The sequence below is a fragment of the Balaenoptera acutorostrata genome, chromosome 11, assembly GCF_949987535.1.
Source record: "Balaenoptera acutorostrata chromosome 11, mBalAcu1.1, whole genome shotgun sequence".
Classification (NCBI taxonomy): Eukaryota; Metazoa; Chordata; class Mammalia; order Artiodactyla; family Balaenopteridae; genus Balaenoptera; species Balaenoptera acutorostrata.
Genome location: NC_080074.1, coordinates 101179491 through 101196661, shown reverse-complemented (window position 1 = coordinate 101196661; position 17171 = coordinate 101179491). Strand labels below are relative to the sequence as shown.

The following is a 17171-nucleotide window of genomic DNA, read 5'->3' as shown; positions in this document are numbered from 1 at the left end:
CCGCCCCCTCCCTCCCGGCCCGGCCCCGCGCTGTCCTGGTCCCGCGGGCCGCTCGGTCCCAGACCCGGCCGGGCCGCGAGGCGGGCATCGCCGGGGGAGCAATCGGCGACCGGGGGGCTGGCAGCGCGGGCAGCGGGCGCCGGGACACCTGCGGACACAGGTGAGTGGCGGGAGGGCGGGGGCGGGGCGCCGGGGCTGGGGGCGCGGGGCCGAGAGAAGGGGAAGCCGGGGCAAAGCTCGGAAAGGACCCTGGGGAGGAAGAGGGACTCAGAGCCCTAGGAGGGAGGATTATTGGGAGGGGGCCCGGGAGACGAGGAACGTTGTTGTCCCCTGCTCATAACTCAGAGGAAACGTAAGGGGCGGGCTGCGCGGGATTCTGGGGCGCACCTGGAGGGAGACCAGCACCTGCTTAGGAGGTCTCTCCTCTCCAGGCGCTGCCGCCCCAGAGAGCGGGTCCTCTATCCAGGTTTAGGGGGAGGGGATGGAGCCCCGCGCGCGCGGCTCCCAGCCCCACGGAGGAGCTCCCGTTGGCTGGGGAAGACCAGATAGAGCCTGCTCCCACTCGGCTCGTGTGTAAGGCCAGCGGCCGATAGCTGTCTGTGGCCTGGAGGGTCCAGGTAAGGGGTGGGGCAAGCTTTTCAGTAAAAGACCAGATAGTAAGTATTTCAGACTCTGAAGCCGCTGTGGTCTCTGTCACAGCTAGCAGGAACGTAGTCACAGACAACTGGCCAAGGAGGCGGTGTGGCTGTGTTCCCATAACACTTTATTTATGGACATGGAAATTTGAATTTCAAATAATCTTCGTATGTTGTGAAATATTATTCTTCTTTTGACTTTTTCCAACTATTTAAACATGTAAAAAACATTCTTAGCTTGTGGGCGGTGCAAAAACAGGTGGCAGGCGGGGCTGTGTCCAACAGGCCCCCTGCGGCTCCGCACCCTGGACACTCACCCCGCACTCCCGTGTATGGAGGAGGGGAGGGTGTAGCTAGGTGCAAGGGGCATCCCCCCACCTGGGGGCATCCAGGAACCGAGGGACCCTTGCTCCCAGCTACTCTTAGGACTTCAGCATCCTTTGAGGCCAGGGTAGGAGCTGGTACCCCAAATGCGCAAATGTGAGGGAGGGGGCATAGTTCCAAGGGGCTTCCTACCCAGCATGTCGGCGTGTGCCCGACCCCCACCAAGTCATAGATGAGGCAGCTGTGCTCTCCCAGCAAGTAGTCTTGGCGCTCCCCCTCCCCTTCCCTCTCTTCCCCTCCCCCTCCCCCCCTCTGTCTCCAGCCTGGTACCACTGATCAGGGCTGGCCCTTCCATTCTTTATTTTCTCTCTGCAGCCTCAGCGGGTCCCTTTCTCCTGAACATTGGAGTTATGACCCTTGGGAGGTGACCCAGGAGAGAAGGGATGCACGCCTTTGGTCCTCCCAATGAGGGTAGCCTCCAAGGACTGGTGGCCTCCCGCATTGAGACCTATGGGGGCCGGCTTCGGGCCTCCACCCTGAGTACTCCCGGCAGTCTCTATCCCCGAGGAGGCCCCGTGCTGGTGAGTCCAGGCTGTGTCCCAAAGGTGACCGGGGTGGGGCAGGGGGGAGGACACCCAGGCTTTCAAGTCTCTGTCCCCTTGCCAGGCCTTGGACTGCTCTATTCTTAGCCCACACCCCTGCCTTCTTTCGTGGGTTGTGAGGGAGAGGACGGCCGTGCTGGGACAGGCTCCCGGGACTCCACACCCATCCCAGACAGACGGGGCAGGTGAGGCAGAGAGCCGGGAGGGGCCGGGCCCCCAGTGCTGTTAGACTGGTCACAGGCACGGAGCTGGTGGGGAAGGTCACCAAACCCAGGGTTTGGCACCTCCCAGACTCCCACCTCTACTTGGGAGGAGCCGGTGGGCTCCCTGAAACCTGCCTCCCTCTGAGTCAGGCCTGGAAGAAGAGCAAAGGTTCAAGGTGTTCCTACTCTGTAGATGGGGAGGGGTGTGAGGGCCTGCCCAGCTCCGCCCTCCTGGCGGCCTCCAGTGCTGACCAAGGAAATGGGCGTGGGGGCACAGCCGTCTTTCCCTCAGCTTCCAGCCTCTCCCTCCACCTTGAGGTCAGTTCTGCTTCCAGCCGGGGGTATCCCCTGCCTGGCTGGAGGAGGGTTTGGCCCTGGGAGGCAGCTGAGGGTGGGAAGGGAGACTAGGATGTCTGTGGGGTAAATCAGGCCATGGGCAGATCAAGGAATGTGACCAGGCCTGCCCAGGAGGAGACTTCTGGCCCAGGCCTCAACATCTCACACGGAAGGGCTGCCACTCCCAGCTGGATGGGACATGCCCCGGGGAGGAGGCCGCGTATGTGAGTGCCCCCATCCCCACGTGCGCGGGAGGCTGTGAGGGCCCCAGAACGCGTGTGCACCGGGCGCTGTGCACGCACGGCCATGGTGCAGGGAGCACACACGGGAGTGGGGTTGGAGGGGGACGCTGGGACACACGCAGAGCCTGGGCATGTGCGTGCCTGTGCTCCTGCGCTGCATGAGGCCCCGCTTCTACCCCCTGGGCCCCCTGGGGACCCGGGCCTGGTGGGCCCCTGCCTGGCCCAGCGGCCTCCCTGGCAGTGGCTGCTGTGACTCAGGGCCAGAGCAGCTCTCACCAAACTGGTTTGAGGGGAGAGGTGAGCCGGCCCAACTTGCCGGCATAGGGGATGCTGTCCGGAGCCAAGCCAGGCCCCACTGCTTGTCTGGGACTTCTGTAGGGAGAGGACACCCCCATAACTCCCCCACTCCCCCTCCAGGATCCCAGTCGCCGACGCCTCCAAGGCTATGTCCCCTTTACCAAGGGTTCTGGCCCGGCCCGAGGCCTGTCTCCCCTGAGGCTGCGAGAACCAGATCCCGAGAAGAGGCATGGAGGCCCCTTTGGGCCTGGGACACCTCACTTCCCCAAACTCAAGGTAAGGGGTCCCTCTCCTCCCATCCCCAAGCTCACAGCCTGAGCTGCGATGTCCTCCAGAGACCATCAGAGCTGAGAACACGGGAGCCCCTCCAAGAAGCAGGGTGCGGCTCTGTCTAGAGACCCTCTCAAGGGAGCATCTCTAAGCCAGGCTGCCTCGTAAAGATGCCCGCTTGATGGGCAAGTGTCAAAATGTTCCTGAGACCACTGGTTCCCTAAGTCCCGTTCTGGTCTCCACCTGAAGGTCCCTCTGAAGGGTTCTGTCTCAGGAGAGCCCTGGAAGCTATCTTTCTGGTCAGGGAGCCCGGGTCAGACCCCTTTGTCCAGGGACCTTTCTGCAGACAAGGTGCCTCTCCATCCGTGTTCCGGCAACACCCTGTACCCTGTAATCCCAGCCAGGATTGATCCTCGTCCCTCGGGCCTGCGTGTCCTCACTCAAGCTCAGGGCAGCTTGCCACCACACACACACACACACACACACACACACACACACACACACACACACACACACACACACGCACGCACGCAGCCCTTCCCGGGCCAGGAAGTGGCCAGGACTAATCCCTTCTCGGCGCCCCCAGGAAGTCACCAGAGCCCACGAGCTGGAGGTGAGGCTGCACACGTTCAGCATGTTTGGGATGCCCCGCCTGCCCCCAGAGGACCGGCGGCACTGGGAGATCGGAGAGGACGGTGACAGCAGCCTGGCCACTGAGAAGTCCTGGAAGGAGCTGGTGCCTGGGCACAAGGTGGGCCTGGGACACAGTGTCTGTCCCCATGGGGTCCTACACACACACACACACACACACACACACACACACACACACACACACACACACCTCACCTCTGCCCCGGAGGAGGGAAAGGCCTTGGGCAGTGGGGTCTGCAGGGACAGCACTTGGAGGCATCTTGCTGTAGCTTCAGATCCCGGCCCCGCCACATACTAGTGAGACCTCGGTCAAGACAGCAAACCTCTCTGTGCCTCGGTCGCCTCCTCTGTGACCTGGGGACAACACCCCCTACACACTGGAGGATGGGGGGAGGGTTAAAGGCTTTCTGTGCAGCAGATCTGGTAGCATTCAGCAGATGGCAGCTGCTGGTCTTGTTCCCCAGCTGAACCAGCCCTATCCCCACCCAGGAGATGAGCCGGGAGCTCTGCCACCAGCAGGAAGCGCTGTGGGAGCTACTGACCACGGAGCTCATCTACGTGCGGAAGCTCAAGATCATGACAGATGTGAGCCGCCCTCCCCGCCCCATCCCTGGCAGCCCCGGCCCCCCACCCCATCCTCGGCCGTTTACCGTGTCCCTCGAATCACCCTCCCGTTCTCCAAACTGGAAAGGGCACGGCTGTTGGGGAGAAGGGGCAGGACACCAAGATCCCTCTGACCTGAGCCCTGCCCGGGGTCTTGGGAAAGAGGCTTGCGGTACTGAAGATGGGGGTGGGGATGCTGTGAAGGGCTGGCTAGGCTGGGGTCTGAGAGGAGGAGGTCAGGTGCTGAAAGCCCTCTCTGCATCCAGCTCCTAGCCGCCGGTTTGCTGAACTTGCAACGAGTGGGTCTGCTGACGGAAGTGAGTGGGCACTCGGGGTGTGGGACCCAGGGAGTGGGGGGCGGGGTCACAGAGCGGAATTGCCACCCCCATTTACCCTGCCCTCCCCACTCCCCTCCTTGCTCTAGACCCCAAGCAGGTTGCAGGTCCCACCCAGCCCCTGCCACTCGGGCTTAGCCGTCCCTGCCTGCCCACGGCCCGTGCTGCCCGCAGGTCACCTGCGGAGGCATGTTCTGCTCCTTCCTCCAGGTGTCAGCTGAGACCCTGTTTGGAAATGTCCCCAGCCTGATCCGAGCCCACCGGAGCTTTTGGGAAGAGGTGCTGGGGCCCACCCTGGAGGAGACGCGAGCCTCGGGCCAGCCTCTGGACCCTGTCAGCCTGCAAAACGGCTTCCTGTCGGTGAGGCGGGGAGAAGGGCCCCATCTGAATGGGGCAGGACTGGGAGAGCCCCAAGGGGTCCTGTCCGCTGGAATGCTCATACCACTGGCATCCTGCCATGACTCTAGGGGGTCCAAGGGCACGACCCCTACCCCTAAATACCACCTCACCTCTTACCTTCATTCCACCAGTATGACCTCTGTCCCAAAGGCTCTTTGGGCTTCTGGAGCCCACAGAGGGCAGCTATCTCAGGGAAGGGCTACACCTAAGTTCTCATCGACCATGAAATCTTATGTCCGGGACAGAGGCCCATTGACAAGCAGCAGGGGCTTAAGCGACTTGTCCCTCAGGGGCCTGGGGGGAGGGGATGTGAAAGGCCACAGGGTACCCAGAGCGTGAAGGGTGATAAGAGAAAGCAAGAGGCCCAGGATCCGACTTTCTACCAGTTCACTGGCCAGGGAAATGTGGCCTTGCAGAGTTGGATTGGGGTAGAGAGGCAGGGGGACAGTCTCCTGGGGGCCGTTGGTGGCCCTCTTCCCCAGGAGCAGGGCTCTGGGCAAGCCTCAGGTCACCACCCCATGGCCGGGCTGAAATGGGATCCACAGTGCCCTGAAAACGGTCCAGCTAAATTATTGATGACGGGTGAGGTCCAGAGCAGCGGGGCATGGTGGGGGCTGAGGATGGAGCTCAGAGGGTGGCAGCGGGTTGGCCCCTCGGGACCTCAACTCCTCCTTGGAATCCAGAGAGGGGGGCTGGAAGTGGTGGGGGTTGGGATTGGCGGGAGCTGGACTGAGGATCTAGGCCAGGCTCCGTCCCCAGCCCGCTCCCCATGTTCTGCAGCCGAGCCCGCCCCTCATCCCTCCTTCCCCTGCCCGCTCCCCGCCCCACAACTGTCCCTCCAGTTCAGCCAGCGCTTCCAGCCCTACATCCTGTACTGCCTGCGAGTGAAGCAGACCATGGCCTACGCCTGGGAGCAGCAGGACAGCAGCCCTCTCTTCCACACCTTCGTGCAGGTGGGCGAGGGGCTGCTGGGGAAGGGGGATGCGGCAGACCTTGATCCGAGGCTGAGGGTATCCCTGGGGCGGGGCAGGAGGGTGGCTTGCAGCCCCCTGACCCCTGCCCACCTGCCCTGGCAGTGGTGTGAGAAGCACAAGCGCTCGGGGAGGCAGACGCTGGGGGACCTCCTCATCAAGCCCCACCAGCGCATCACCAAGTACCCACTGCTGCTCCAGGCTGTGCTCAAGAGGAGCCCCGAGGCCCGCGCCCGGGAGGCCCTGACCGCCATGGTAGGGCCACCAGGGCTGTACCCTCGGGAGTCGGGGGCTGGTGAGTGGGAACGGATCTCCAGGAACTCTTGAGGCCTCTTTCCTTACGTGTATGTGCCAGCGTGGCACTGAGGTCGCTGGCTGGGTGGGACGTACAGGCGAGGAGCTGAGCTGTCCTCCCTCCACACCCCACCCTCACCTAGATCGCAGCGGTGGAGTCGTTCCTCCGACACATCAACAAGCGGGTGCGCCAGGGCGAAGAGCAGGAGAGCTTGGTGGCTGCCGCCCGGCGCATCGGGCCCTACGAGGTCCTGGAGCCGCCCAGCGAGGAGGTGGAGAAGGTGAGAGAGGCAGAGGGAAGCGGGGTCCAAAGAAGCAGGGCCCCAGGAACAGGGATGAAGCCGAGGCCTGTAGCGGGGAGAGGCGGAGGTGCCGTGGGCTGTGTGTGCCCATCCTTCCTTCCTGAGGGTGAGGGTCCCAGGGGCCAGGTACAAAGGGGTAAAACGAAGGCACTGGGATGCTTCCTGTCCTCCAAGAGGCGGGATACCCAGTGCCCTCCTCCTGTGCTCTCTGCGCCCCTCAGAACCTGCGTCCATTCTCCACGTTGGACCTGATGGCCCCCATGCTGGGGGTTGCTTCTGAGCACACCAGGCAGCTGCTGCTTGAGGGGCCTGTGCGCATGAAGGAGGGACGAGAAGGGAAGGTGAGGGGGCTGTGGGAGGAGCGAAGAAGATGGGAGAGAACTGAAGAGAAAGAAGGGAGAGACGATGGGACACAGGATGCGTCAGAAGGCTGGAAATGGGAGAAGAGGGGTGTGTGTGTGTCTGTGTGTGAGTCTGTGTGTCTGTGTGTGTGTGTGTGTCTGTGTGTGTGTCTCTGTATGTATGTGTGTGTCTGTATGTGTCTCTGTGTGTGTCTGTGTGTCTCTGTGTGTATCTGTGTGTCTGTGGGTGTCTGTATGTCTATGTGTGTGTCTGTGTGTGTCTATGTGTGTCTGTGTGTGTCTCTGTGTGTATCTGTGTGTGTGTGTCTGTGTGCGTGTCTGTGTGTGTCTATGTGTGTCTGTGTGTGTCTCTGTGTGTCTCTGTGTGTGTGTGTGTGTCTGTGTGCGTGTCTGTGTCTGTGTGTGTCTATGTGTGTCTGTGTGTGTCTCTGTGTGTCTCTGTGTCTGTCTGTGTCTGTGTCTGTGTGTGTCTCTGTGTGTGTCTGTGTCTGTGTGTGTCTGTGTGTGTGTGTGTCTATGTGTGTATCTATGTGTGTGTCTGTATGTGTCTCTGTGTGTGTCTATGTGTCTCTGTGTGTATCTATGTGTGTCTGTGGGTGTCTGTATGTCTGTGTGTGTCTATGTGTGTGTGTCTGTGTGTGTGTCTGTGTCTGTGTGTGTCTTTGTGTGTCTGTGTGTCTGTGTATGTGTGTATGTCTGTGTATGTCTGTGTGTATCTATGTGTGTGTCTGTATGTGTCTCTGTGTGTGTCTATGTGTCTCTGTGTGTATCTCTGTGTGTATCTGTGTGTGTCTGTGGGTGTCTGTATGTCTCTGTGTGTGTCTGTGTGTGTGTGTCTATGTGTGTATCTGTGTGTGTGTCTGTCTGTGTCTGTGTGTATCTATGCATGTCTGTGGGTGTCTGTATGTCTATGTGTGTGTCTGTGTGTATCTATGCATGTCTGTGGGTGTCTGTATGTCTATGTGTGTGTCTGTGGGTGTCTGTATGTCTATGTGTGTGTCTGTGTGTGTGTCTATGTGTGTATCTGTGTGTGTGTCTGTGTGTGTGTCTGTGTCTGTGTGTATCTATGCATGTCTGTGGGTGTCTGTATGTCTATGTGTGTATCTGTGTGTGTGTCTGTGTGTGTGTCTGTGTCTGTGTGTATCTGTGTGTGTGTCTGTGTGTGTCTATGTGTGTGTGTCTGTGTGTGTTGGGAAGAGGGCGTGGTTCTGGCTTTGCTCTGCTTGCTGGCATGGCCCTGAGTCAGCCACTTTCCTGCCTATAAAGTGAGAGATGGGCCCAAACTGACACGGCTCTCAGCTCTCCTATCCCACAGCTCTGCACCTGCCCACACACCCATGCGTGAGCCCCAACCCCTGTCCCGCCTGCCCCCGCTCCAGCTGACCCTCGTCTCTCTCTTCGCTTGCCCTCAGCTGGATGTGTACCTGTTCCTCTTCTCTGATGTGCTCTTGGTGACCAAGACCCTTCGCAGGGCAGACAAAGCCAAGGTTATCCGCCCGCCCCTCATGCTGGAGAAGCTTGTGTGCCGACCGCTCCGAGATCCAAGTATGTCTCTCCTGGGGGGAACTTTTCCTTCTCCCTTCCCATCGGCTGGAGAAGGAGAGGTTGGGAAGGGGATCAGATAAAGTCCAGCCCTGGAAGCAGACCTTCTCCTCCACCCAGGCAGCTTCCTGCTTATCCACCTCACCGAATTCCAGTGTGTCTCCAGCGCCCTCACTGTGCACTGTCCCAGAGCTACAGACTGTGCCCTATGGCTGGAGAAGACCCAGCAAGCCCAGGTATGTGAAGCCAGGTGTGGGAGCAGGGGGATGGCGGGGCCCCGGAGCTCAGATCCGGTGCACAAGAGTGGAGGATGGGGAGAGAGAGGGTGGGGTGCACACAGCTTCAGACCGGACCTCCTGCCCCTCTGGTGCTCCCTCGAGAGGGAGACACAGCCTTGACCAACCTTAAGAGCATGGAAGAGGGACTTCCCTGAAGGTCCAGTGGTTAGGACTCCACGCTTTCACTGCCGAGGGTGCAGGTTCAATCCCTGGTCAGGGAACTAAGATCCTGCAAGCTGCATGGTGTGGCAAAAAAAAAAAAAAAGTATAAAAAAAAAAGAGCACAGAAGAAAGCCTTTGGCCAGCTAGGGTACCAGTCCCTGGGAGAGCCAAGACAGCCTCCCCTGAAGGTTTCGAGGCTGTGAAACAAAACTGCTGAACTTGAGCTTCCGTTCAGCAAACATGAACGGGGCACCTGCTGAGTGCGCACAGGCTGGGTGCTGGGGAATCAGAAAAGAATATAACGCCATTTCTGCCCTCACAGAATACATGCTGCAGCCTAGCTAGGCAAACAAGTATACAAATAATAGAAACGTGTGGACGGAATGGAGCTAGGGCAGGGAAGGACGGAATGGAGCTAGGGCAGGGCAGGACGGAATGGAGCTAGGATGGTTCACTCTGTCTGGTGGGTTGGTTGGGAGAGGGACTGTGCAGAGGCCAGGATGCTTCAGAGGACAGAGAAGGCTTCACAGAGGAGCTACTTTCTGAGCACCGCGGGTGGATGTCTCGGAGCACGTCAGGGCAACAAGGTGGGCAGGAAAGGCGTTCCAGATGGAGAGCAGAGTGTGCGAAGGTCGGGAATCGGAAGCAGTTGTGTGCGTTGAGAGCACCGTCAGCTGAGTGGTTGGCGTTACCAGGGCATCAAGCACAAGGGCAGCACAACGGCAGAGGGGCCGGGGGGAGGTGCCACCAGATCATGCCCATCCCTGGATGCCGTGCTGGGGAACTTGAACTTTGTCCTGTACGTGACACAGAGGCAGTAAAAATGTTAACTAGTGGAGTGGAATGACGGGGCGGGGGGCAGATTTATGCAACAAAAGCCGAAGGAGTTCAGAAGAAGGGAGACCCGAGTGTGAGCCATATTGGTTACTGCTTGGTGCCTTAAAGCAACAGAAACGTATTCTCTCACAGTTCTGGAGGCCGGAAGTTGAAAATCAACATGTCAGCCAGGCAACGCTTCCTTTCCATGGCTCTAGGGGAGCCTCCATCCCGGCCTCTTCCAGCTCCTGGGGGCTCCGGGTGTTCCTCGGCCCATGGCAGCATCACTCCACTCTCTGCCTCTATCTTCACGTGGTCTTCCTCTCCATGTGTCTCTGTGTCCCAATCTCCCTTTCCTGTCTCTTAGAAAGACACCGGTCATTAACCCAAAATCCAGGATGACCTCATCTTGAGATCCTGCACTGAGGATCTATGCACATCTGCAAAGACCCTTTTTCCAAACAAGGCCACTCACATTCACAGATTCTGGGGGTCAGGACCTAGACCCATCTTTCTGGGGCCACTATTCAACCCACTACAGGAGCAGAATTGCCAAAGAAGAGGGAAGATTTGAGTTGGACTTTAAGGATGGGGAAGACCCTGAGCAGAAGACTCAAGGGAGAAATTGGGCTGGGTTGATTTGGGGGACAACCAGCATGTCTGTCTGAGTCTGGAGGGAAGGGTTTTGTGTGGAGCCAGTGATGAGACGCCAAGTTCTAGGGGACCCCAGGGCCTGTAGAAGAGTGCGGACTGGACGAGACTGAATTGAATTGGGTTGGCAAGTTGACACCAGAGCCACCATAGATTCTTTTTATTTATTTATTTATTTATTTATTTATTTACAGCTGTGTTGGGTCTTCGTTTCTGTGCGAGGGCTTTCTCTAGTTGTGGCAAGCGGGGGCCACTCTTCATCACGGTGCGCGGGGCTTTCACTGTCGCGGCCTCTCTTGTTGCGGAGCACAGGCTCCAGACGCGCAGGCTCAGTAGTTGTGGCTCACGGGCTTAGTTGCTCCACGGCATGTGGGATCTTCTTCCCAGACCAGGGCTCGAACCTGTGTCCCCTGCATTGGCAGGCAGATTCTCAACCACTGCGCCACCAGGGAAGCCCCACCATAGATCCTTGAGCAAGGGAAGGCCATGGTGAAATCCGTGTGTTTTGTCTTGAATTGTCAGGCGGCATGTGACAGGTGGGCCGGGGGAGGGAGAGATTGGTGGCAGGAGATTTCCCGTACTAGTTTGGGTATGAAACATAGAGGTTGAGTGCCACAGCCTTAGGGACATGGTGCAAAAAAAGAAGAAAAGAAGAAGAAAGGAGCTGAAGAAGAAAGAAGGACAGGTGAGCCTTAGGGAGACCGATAGAAGCCTCTACCGAACCCATGGTTCAGACCCCAGCTCTGCCTCTTACTAGCTGGGTGACCTTGGGTGAGTTATGTGGCCTCCCTAGTTTTCCGTTTCTTCACCTGCAAAATGGATATAAATAATAACAGTCCTTGTCTCATAGGGAAGATTCAAAGAAATCATTCAGATTAAGCAGGCAACATGGTGCCTTGGTAACTCAGGTCCACAAGGCCAAGGGTGACTTGCTCCTGAGGTTCCTGTGTGAAAGGCTGCTTTGGCAATGACAACTGAAATCATTAGAAAGGGAAACCTGTTTGTCTAGTTGTCTGTTGCTTCCTGGGTGGCATGGGGCATGGGTAGCAAGGTTTAGTTTTAAACAGAAGCACTTTGGAAATGAGGTAATGGGAGACAGCCAAGTGGAGACCTCTTAGGGGTTTGTGGAAATATGGAAACACAGACTAGAGTTCAGGCGAGAAATGAGGGTGAACTATGAAAATAGCTGCTAAGAGAGCAGATCCTAAAAGTTCTTTTCGCAGGAAAAAAATGTTTGTAACAACGTCCGGTGACAGATGTTCACTAGATGTTGTGTGGATCATTTCATATATACACAAATGTTGAATCATTATGTTGTACATGTGAAACTAATGTAATATGTCAATTATACCTCAATTTTTTATAAAAAGAAGAGGCATTTTGAACAAGTTAAGAAATCATAGTGTAGACGATTTCTAAAGAATGCAACTGCACTATTTTTAAAGAGTTTAAATCAAAGTAGCGCTTCTCATAGGACTTGCTTTAATGAGTAGATTATAATGATTTGTCGTTTGCACGTTAGGTAATTAGGGCTTTGAAACTTTGGAGGATGCGTAAAAAGAGTCTTGTTCTTTAAACAATTTTAAGCATTCTTCCCACAGTCTTACCTATGGCATCGTATCAAGATGTGGAGAGCTTATTCGAGAAAAGGAAAACCAGAGCTTAGTCTCTGTTTAAACACTGTATTTAAAGATTCGAAATTATGAGAGTAAAAAATAAACAGGAGGTTTTCGCCATTAAAAAAAAAAAAAAGAAAAAATGATGAAAGGCAGAACCTCAAGGTCTTGTGTCCTCCAGCCCTTGGGGCTGTCATTTCCTTGGATACCTAAACAAGATGGTGACGGCGCCCAGGAAGCCAGAGGTAGGGGACAGGGTGTGGGTCATCCGCCCTGACCCCTGCTCCAGGCCGGCTCAGAGTCTCCTCTCTCGGTGCAGTGGGGCCTTCTCTCTACACCACCGCCCCCCAGCCCAAGAAGAGACCTGCCACCTTCTCCTTAGAACCCCCAGGGGAACCACTAAAGATTGCTGGCATTTTATTACACAAATAATTTAGCCCCCAGGAGTTTTACTCCACGCTAACTGAGGTGGAGAAGTCATTTCCGATACCTAACCAAGCAGCGCACAAGCTCCCCGCGTCCCCTTGCAAAACCAAGAACCCTGAAACTTTGAAATGAGTTTGTCCTGCCACTGCCTCACACCAAAGTCTTAGGGAATCCTTTTCGCAGTTAACCACCAGTCCTTGTAAACCGAAGAGGGCAGTAGAATACCTACTGATCCCAGGGGTCAGAGTGTTTTTTTCTCCGCCTTACAGAATCGTACATATGTAGATTTATTCCTAGCGGGTCTGGCTGTGTGGCTTCAGCTTTTAGAGAAAATGAGCTTCTCAAGAGGAGAGAGACTGCATCATGGGAAATGTCCATGTTTAGGGGCTGGGAAGAGGAAAAGGAACCAGTGCCGGGAACAAGGAGCTATCAGAGACGAGGCCAAGAGGTGAATGGAGGAAAGAGGCGGGCTCGGAGGTCCCCCAGCCCAGCTCTCACTCATTATCTGCGTCACTTCTCTCAGCTCCGGCCCCACCTGGGAACTGCAGGGATAATGGGAACCACCTTGCAGGACAGACGGGAGAGTTATGTTTGTAAGCTGCTTGACACGCGCCCGGCACTTGATGGGGGTTCCATACGTGTTTACTGTTGTCATCTTTAGAAGATGCCAACATCTTCTAAAGGCCAGGGGTGCCCGGCCGAGGGCACCTTCAAGAGATGGTTTTCGTCCGTGATGGGAGACTTGGGGAGGACAGCGGGTGAATTTGGGAGCCGCTCCAGGGGCAGCAGGGAGAGGAGGCATTTCCTCCCAAGGCTTCAGTTCCCCACCAGGGCAAAGGAAGAAGAACCATGGCGTCGGGGGGGGGGGGAGCCCTCCCTTTTCCCGGCTTTGTGGGGATGTCACATTCTGGCCCAGGTACCAGTTTCCTCTTCCTTTCCCACCCTGCCCCCAACATGTCTCTCCTCTTACCCAAGCTGAGATAATCCTCCCAGGGTTGCTAGAGAGCCTTTGGGGGTGGCCAGGGGCCCTTCAAACAGCCCCGTCCCTGGTACCTGATCCCTGGTACCTGAGGTGTCGGGTCCTCCATCCCCACCCCACCCCGTTGCCTCCCTGTTTCTTCCCTGGTGGGCCCACGGGAGAGTTTAGTGGAGATGCTTGTATGGGACAGACGTTCCTTCCAGACCACCCCCCAGCCACCTTCCTCCAGTTCTTTCCCTCCACACACCATCTCTATCCTGGACATCCCAAAGATAAACTTGAACTTGGGTCATATGGGGCCAAAGGGCATCTCAGCAGGCTGCCCCAGCCCTGCCCTGACCCCAAGAGCGGCTCCTCCCACCCTCGTTATTCCTCCCCACACTCTGCACAGCTGGGAGATGCGGAAAAGGTCACAGGACCTGGCCTGGTGTGCTGGTCTCCTGCCCCCAGACCCCATCATCCCTGGCTCTGGCCAACAGAGCAAGTCTTATGAGACTGCTAAGAATCCTTGCATGAGCTAGTGACTGGGAAGCCAGGGCAGGAAAATTGGAAATACAAGCCTGAGGTCATTTTCCTGTCCCTGTTCATCCTTTTCTCCAACATGTCTCTTGTACAGACCCAGCTACCCCCTACCCCGTTGTGTTTCTGGAGAGGCTTTGGGAAGGTCCAGAGTTGCCTAAGAGTTGCTGGTTCATATACCTGAAGGGGTTGGGGGAGGGGGATATTCAAATTACTTAGTAACCAGAATGGCATGGGCATCAACCAATCAGAGTAGAGCTTGGGGAGCGGGGGTGGGGGTGGGGGCGGGGTCCTAGAGGCCCCCTGCTGTGCCAGATGTTATCCCTCTGCTGCTGGATCTTGGGGGGCAGGGTAATCCTGGCGAAGGAAGGTGGGAGGCTTGGGCAGTAGCCCTTTGCTCACCAGCATGAAAGTACTTCAATATGTGCACAATGATAAGGCCATTCCAGCCAGTGCTGGTATCAGAGCCGCCCCCAGTAGCCTCCACCACCTCTTTTTGCCAAGCCTCCGCCTTTGGCCTCTCCAAGGGTTCCCTTGCCATCCCTCCCCTCCCTCAAGAGAAAGTTGTCCTTTGGTAATTCCTGACCCTTTCTAAGGCTGCCCTTGAAAAATAGTGCAGTTACTGAACTAGGACTCACAGAGAAAGACCCAGTCCCAATTCTGCTTCTCTCTACCTGTGCGCCCTGGATCAGGTCCACTCATCTTTCTAAGTCTCGTTTTCTCATCTGTAAAATTGGCTAATACACTGCAGGGTGATGGTGTGTGTCAAATGACTGCCTGCATGTAGAGGTGCTTGATAAACCACTTCTCAGATGTCACTATTTTATTCTGGTGGCGCCTGTATGAAAATGCTAAGGAAGACAAAATATAATGCATCCTCTCTCCATTCCTCTTGGGATGGTCTTGTTGTCAACTCTGAAGGACAACAGAGTCCTCAACCCAGGACAAAGCCTGCCCCTGCCCCTGCCTGCCCTGGTGGTAGGAGAAAGAGTAACCTGAGGGCCCAGCATCATTCAGGGCAATTATGCCACCATCACCACCAATCAGGGAGGGCTTCCTGAAGGAAGAAACAGACCAGACCTTGGCTTGCCAAGGGGATGTGAGAGGCAGGAAGAACGTACAGGTAGGAAAAGGGGCCTTATGTTTACCCCACACATCCTAGGACCAGCTCAAGATTTCAAATGCTGGCTCCGTCCTACTTTCCCGCGGCATGACCTTGGCAGTTACTTAACTTCAGAGTCTCTGTTTCTCAGGAGTAAAGTAGGAGCAAAAAAATCTGCCTCATAGGGCGGTGGTGAAGGTGAAGCAAGATAATGTATGTAAAGCACTTAGCATGGTGCCTGGCATACAGCAGGTGCTCACTAAATGAGAGCTCTTAATGAAAGTATCCCCACCCCAGGCCGCCCTGCAAAAGCTGAAGGCCGAGGAGTGCATCCAACAGAAGAGGGAGCTCCTGGCCCTCTATCAGGACCGGGACGGGGAGTCCCCAGGCCCCAGGCCCTCCACGCCTTCCGCGGAAGGCTCTGAGAGCAGCACAGAGGGAAGGTAAGACCTACAGGGCGTACAAGGCCTCCCAGAGGAGGGGGGCTGCAGGCAGGGAGGGAGGGCAGAGGAGCCCACAAGGTTGGGAAATGGCATTACAGCTTTTGGGGACACTGGGACCAGACTGAGGAACCCAGGCTACAGGTTGGCACCAGCCATGCGAAAGGCCACATGAGACAGCCTATGGGGTTAGCCAGCCTAGGCCTGGCACAGCATGAAGGAAACAGGCACGAGAGGCACAAATTCCCTGAGAGAATCAGGTTCCCCAGGCCAGGGATGGAGAGTGAAGGCCAGTATGGGTTTGCGGAATGTCAGAGCTGCAGGGACCCGGCTAGTTCAAATCCCCAGAGAGCGTGAGAGTTTCACCCAAAATAACACAGCTGTTGAGCAGCATGGTTATAAAGAAAAAAAGACTCCATCACTGGGGGATAACCTCAGGGGAGCTCAGGAAGCACTCAGCAAATACTTGATAACAAGTTTCTGGACTGAGTGCAGGGGCTAAAATGCCTTAAAGGAGCTTACAGTCTAGCCAGTGAGATGAGAAAAACAATCAGTGCAGTGTAAAAGTGATACCAAAATAAGTTTGGAGGAGGGCCCATTTCTGGATGGAGGGATCAATGGAGACTCCCTGGACTTGAATTTGACCCCTCAGCATCTGACTCTGACCATTTGCTAGTAACTGTAGGACTCCTGAGTCCTCGACCGTCATCCCCCAGCTGGTGGTGACAGAAGACACAGATGAAGATGCTCCCTCGGTACCAGATGATACCTCGGACTCTGGCTATGGCACTCTGGTCCCAGGCTCCCCCAAGGCGTCCCACTTCCCGCCAAACCGTCTACGCTCCAGGGCCTTTCGGCGGGACCCTCGCCTCACCTTCTCCACCCTGGACCTCCGAGATGTTCCTTTGCATCCCCTGCCTCCTGACCCCCAAGCTCCCCAACGCCGAAGCACCCCTGAACTGCCGGAGGAAAGTGTCCAGAAAGGAGGCAGCCTTCCTAGGGGAGACCCACCGACCTCGTCTGAGGAAGAAGACGGGACCTCGGTTGGAGAGAATGTGGTAGTGGAAAACTTACATAGGGCCCGACTTCGGGGGCAGCTCTCCCCGTCCCCGACCCACACTGACTCTGCTGGGGAAAGCCCCTGGGACTCCTCAGGGGACGAGGAAGAAGAGGGGCCTTTCCTGGGACCCGGCTACAGCCCCTCCCCTCACCCGCTCCGGGCCGAGGACATGCTCCGAGAGATCCGGGAGGAACTGGCCAGCCAAAGGATTGAGAGCGTCCCCGAGCCTGGGGACAGCAGACCTCGGAAGCTGACTCGGGTCCAACTGCAGAGGATGCGGGGGCTTCACGTCGTACACCTGGACACGCCCCTGTCCACATCGTAAGTGCAGAAGCGAAGCTGGCGTGGGATGGAGCGGAGGGAAGGCCAGTATGGAGCCAGAGGGCATGCCAGGGCGGGGGGGGGGGGGGTTGGGGGGCGGGTCAACACAGGAGGGCAGGACCGGAGGGGGGTCATGGCGGGGAGGGGCCTTTAGCTTCACTCTTCACCCCATGTCTGCCTACCTGACACCTGCCTCTTGCCTTTGCAGAGAGGTGTGAGGGAATACCTCCCTAAGAGTGCTGGTCACCACCTCCACCCCTGGATTCTACCTCAAGGACACTTCCCCAGGCACTCTGCCCTTCCTTCTCTGAGGACTTTGGGGATTAAGAGCTGTACATTGATGTGTCACAGACACACCAGAGTCCCACATAAAGTTGTGCATAAATATGGCCGTCCAGCCAGCACTAGATAAGGGCGGAGCAAAGAGAACCTG

At 56.8% G+C, this 17171-nt stretch overlaps 1 protein-coding gene across 7 annotated transcripts; it reads left to right on the top strand.

Annotated features, from left to right (window-relative positions):
* Positions 1 to 20: 20 nt before the first annotated feature.
* PLEKHG6 (pleckstrin homology and RhoGEF domain containing G6) lies at positions 21 to 17112 on the top strand. Of its 7 annotated transcripts, XM_057557651.1 has the most exons (19): positions 21 to 160; positions 432 to 617; positions 1335 to 1540; positions 1626 to 1746; positions 2233 to 2324; positions 2760 to 2915; positions 3496 to 3660; positions 4050 to 4145; positions 4430 to 4480; positions 4673 to 4858; positions 5740 to 5850; positions 5974 to 6123; positions 6306 to 6443; positions 6686 to 6805; positions 8239 to 8371; positions 8489 to 8604; positions 15215 to 15360; positions 16034 to 16738; positions 16947 to 17112. In XM_057557651.1, the coding sequence occupies exons 3-19, from the start codon at positions 1403 to 1405 to the stop codon at positions 16954 to 16956; spliced, it is 2634 nt and encodes an 877-aa protein (XP_057413634.1). In that variant the 5' UTR covers positions 21 to 160; positions 432 to 617; positions 1335 to 1402; the 3' UTR covers positions 16957 to 17112. The 7 variants fall into 7 exon arrangements, with proteins under 7 accessions (XP_057413634.1, XP_057413638.1, XP_057413637.1 ...); XM_057557655.1 differs by lacking the exons at positions 1626 to 1746; positions 2233 to 2324 and having other exon boundaries at positions 4709 to 4858; positions 16043 to 16738; XM_057557654.1 differs by lacking the exons at positions 1626 to 1746; positions 2233 to 2324 and having other exon boundaries at positions 4709 to 4858.
* Positions 17113 to 17171: the final 59 nt, after the last annotated feature.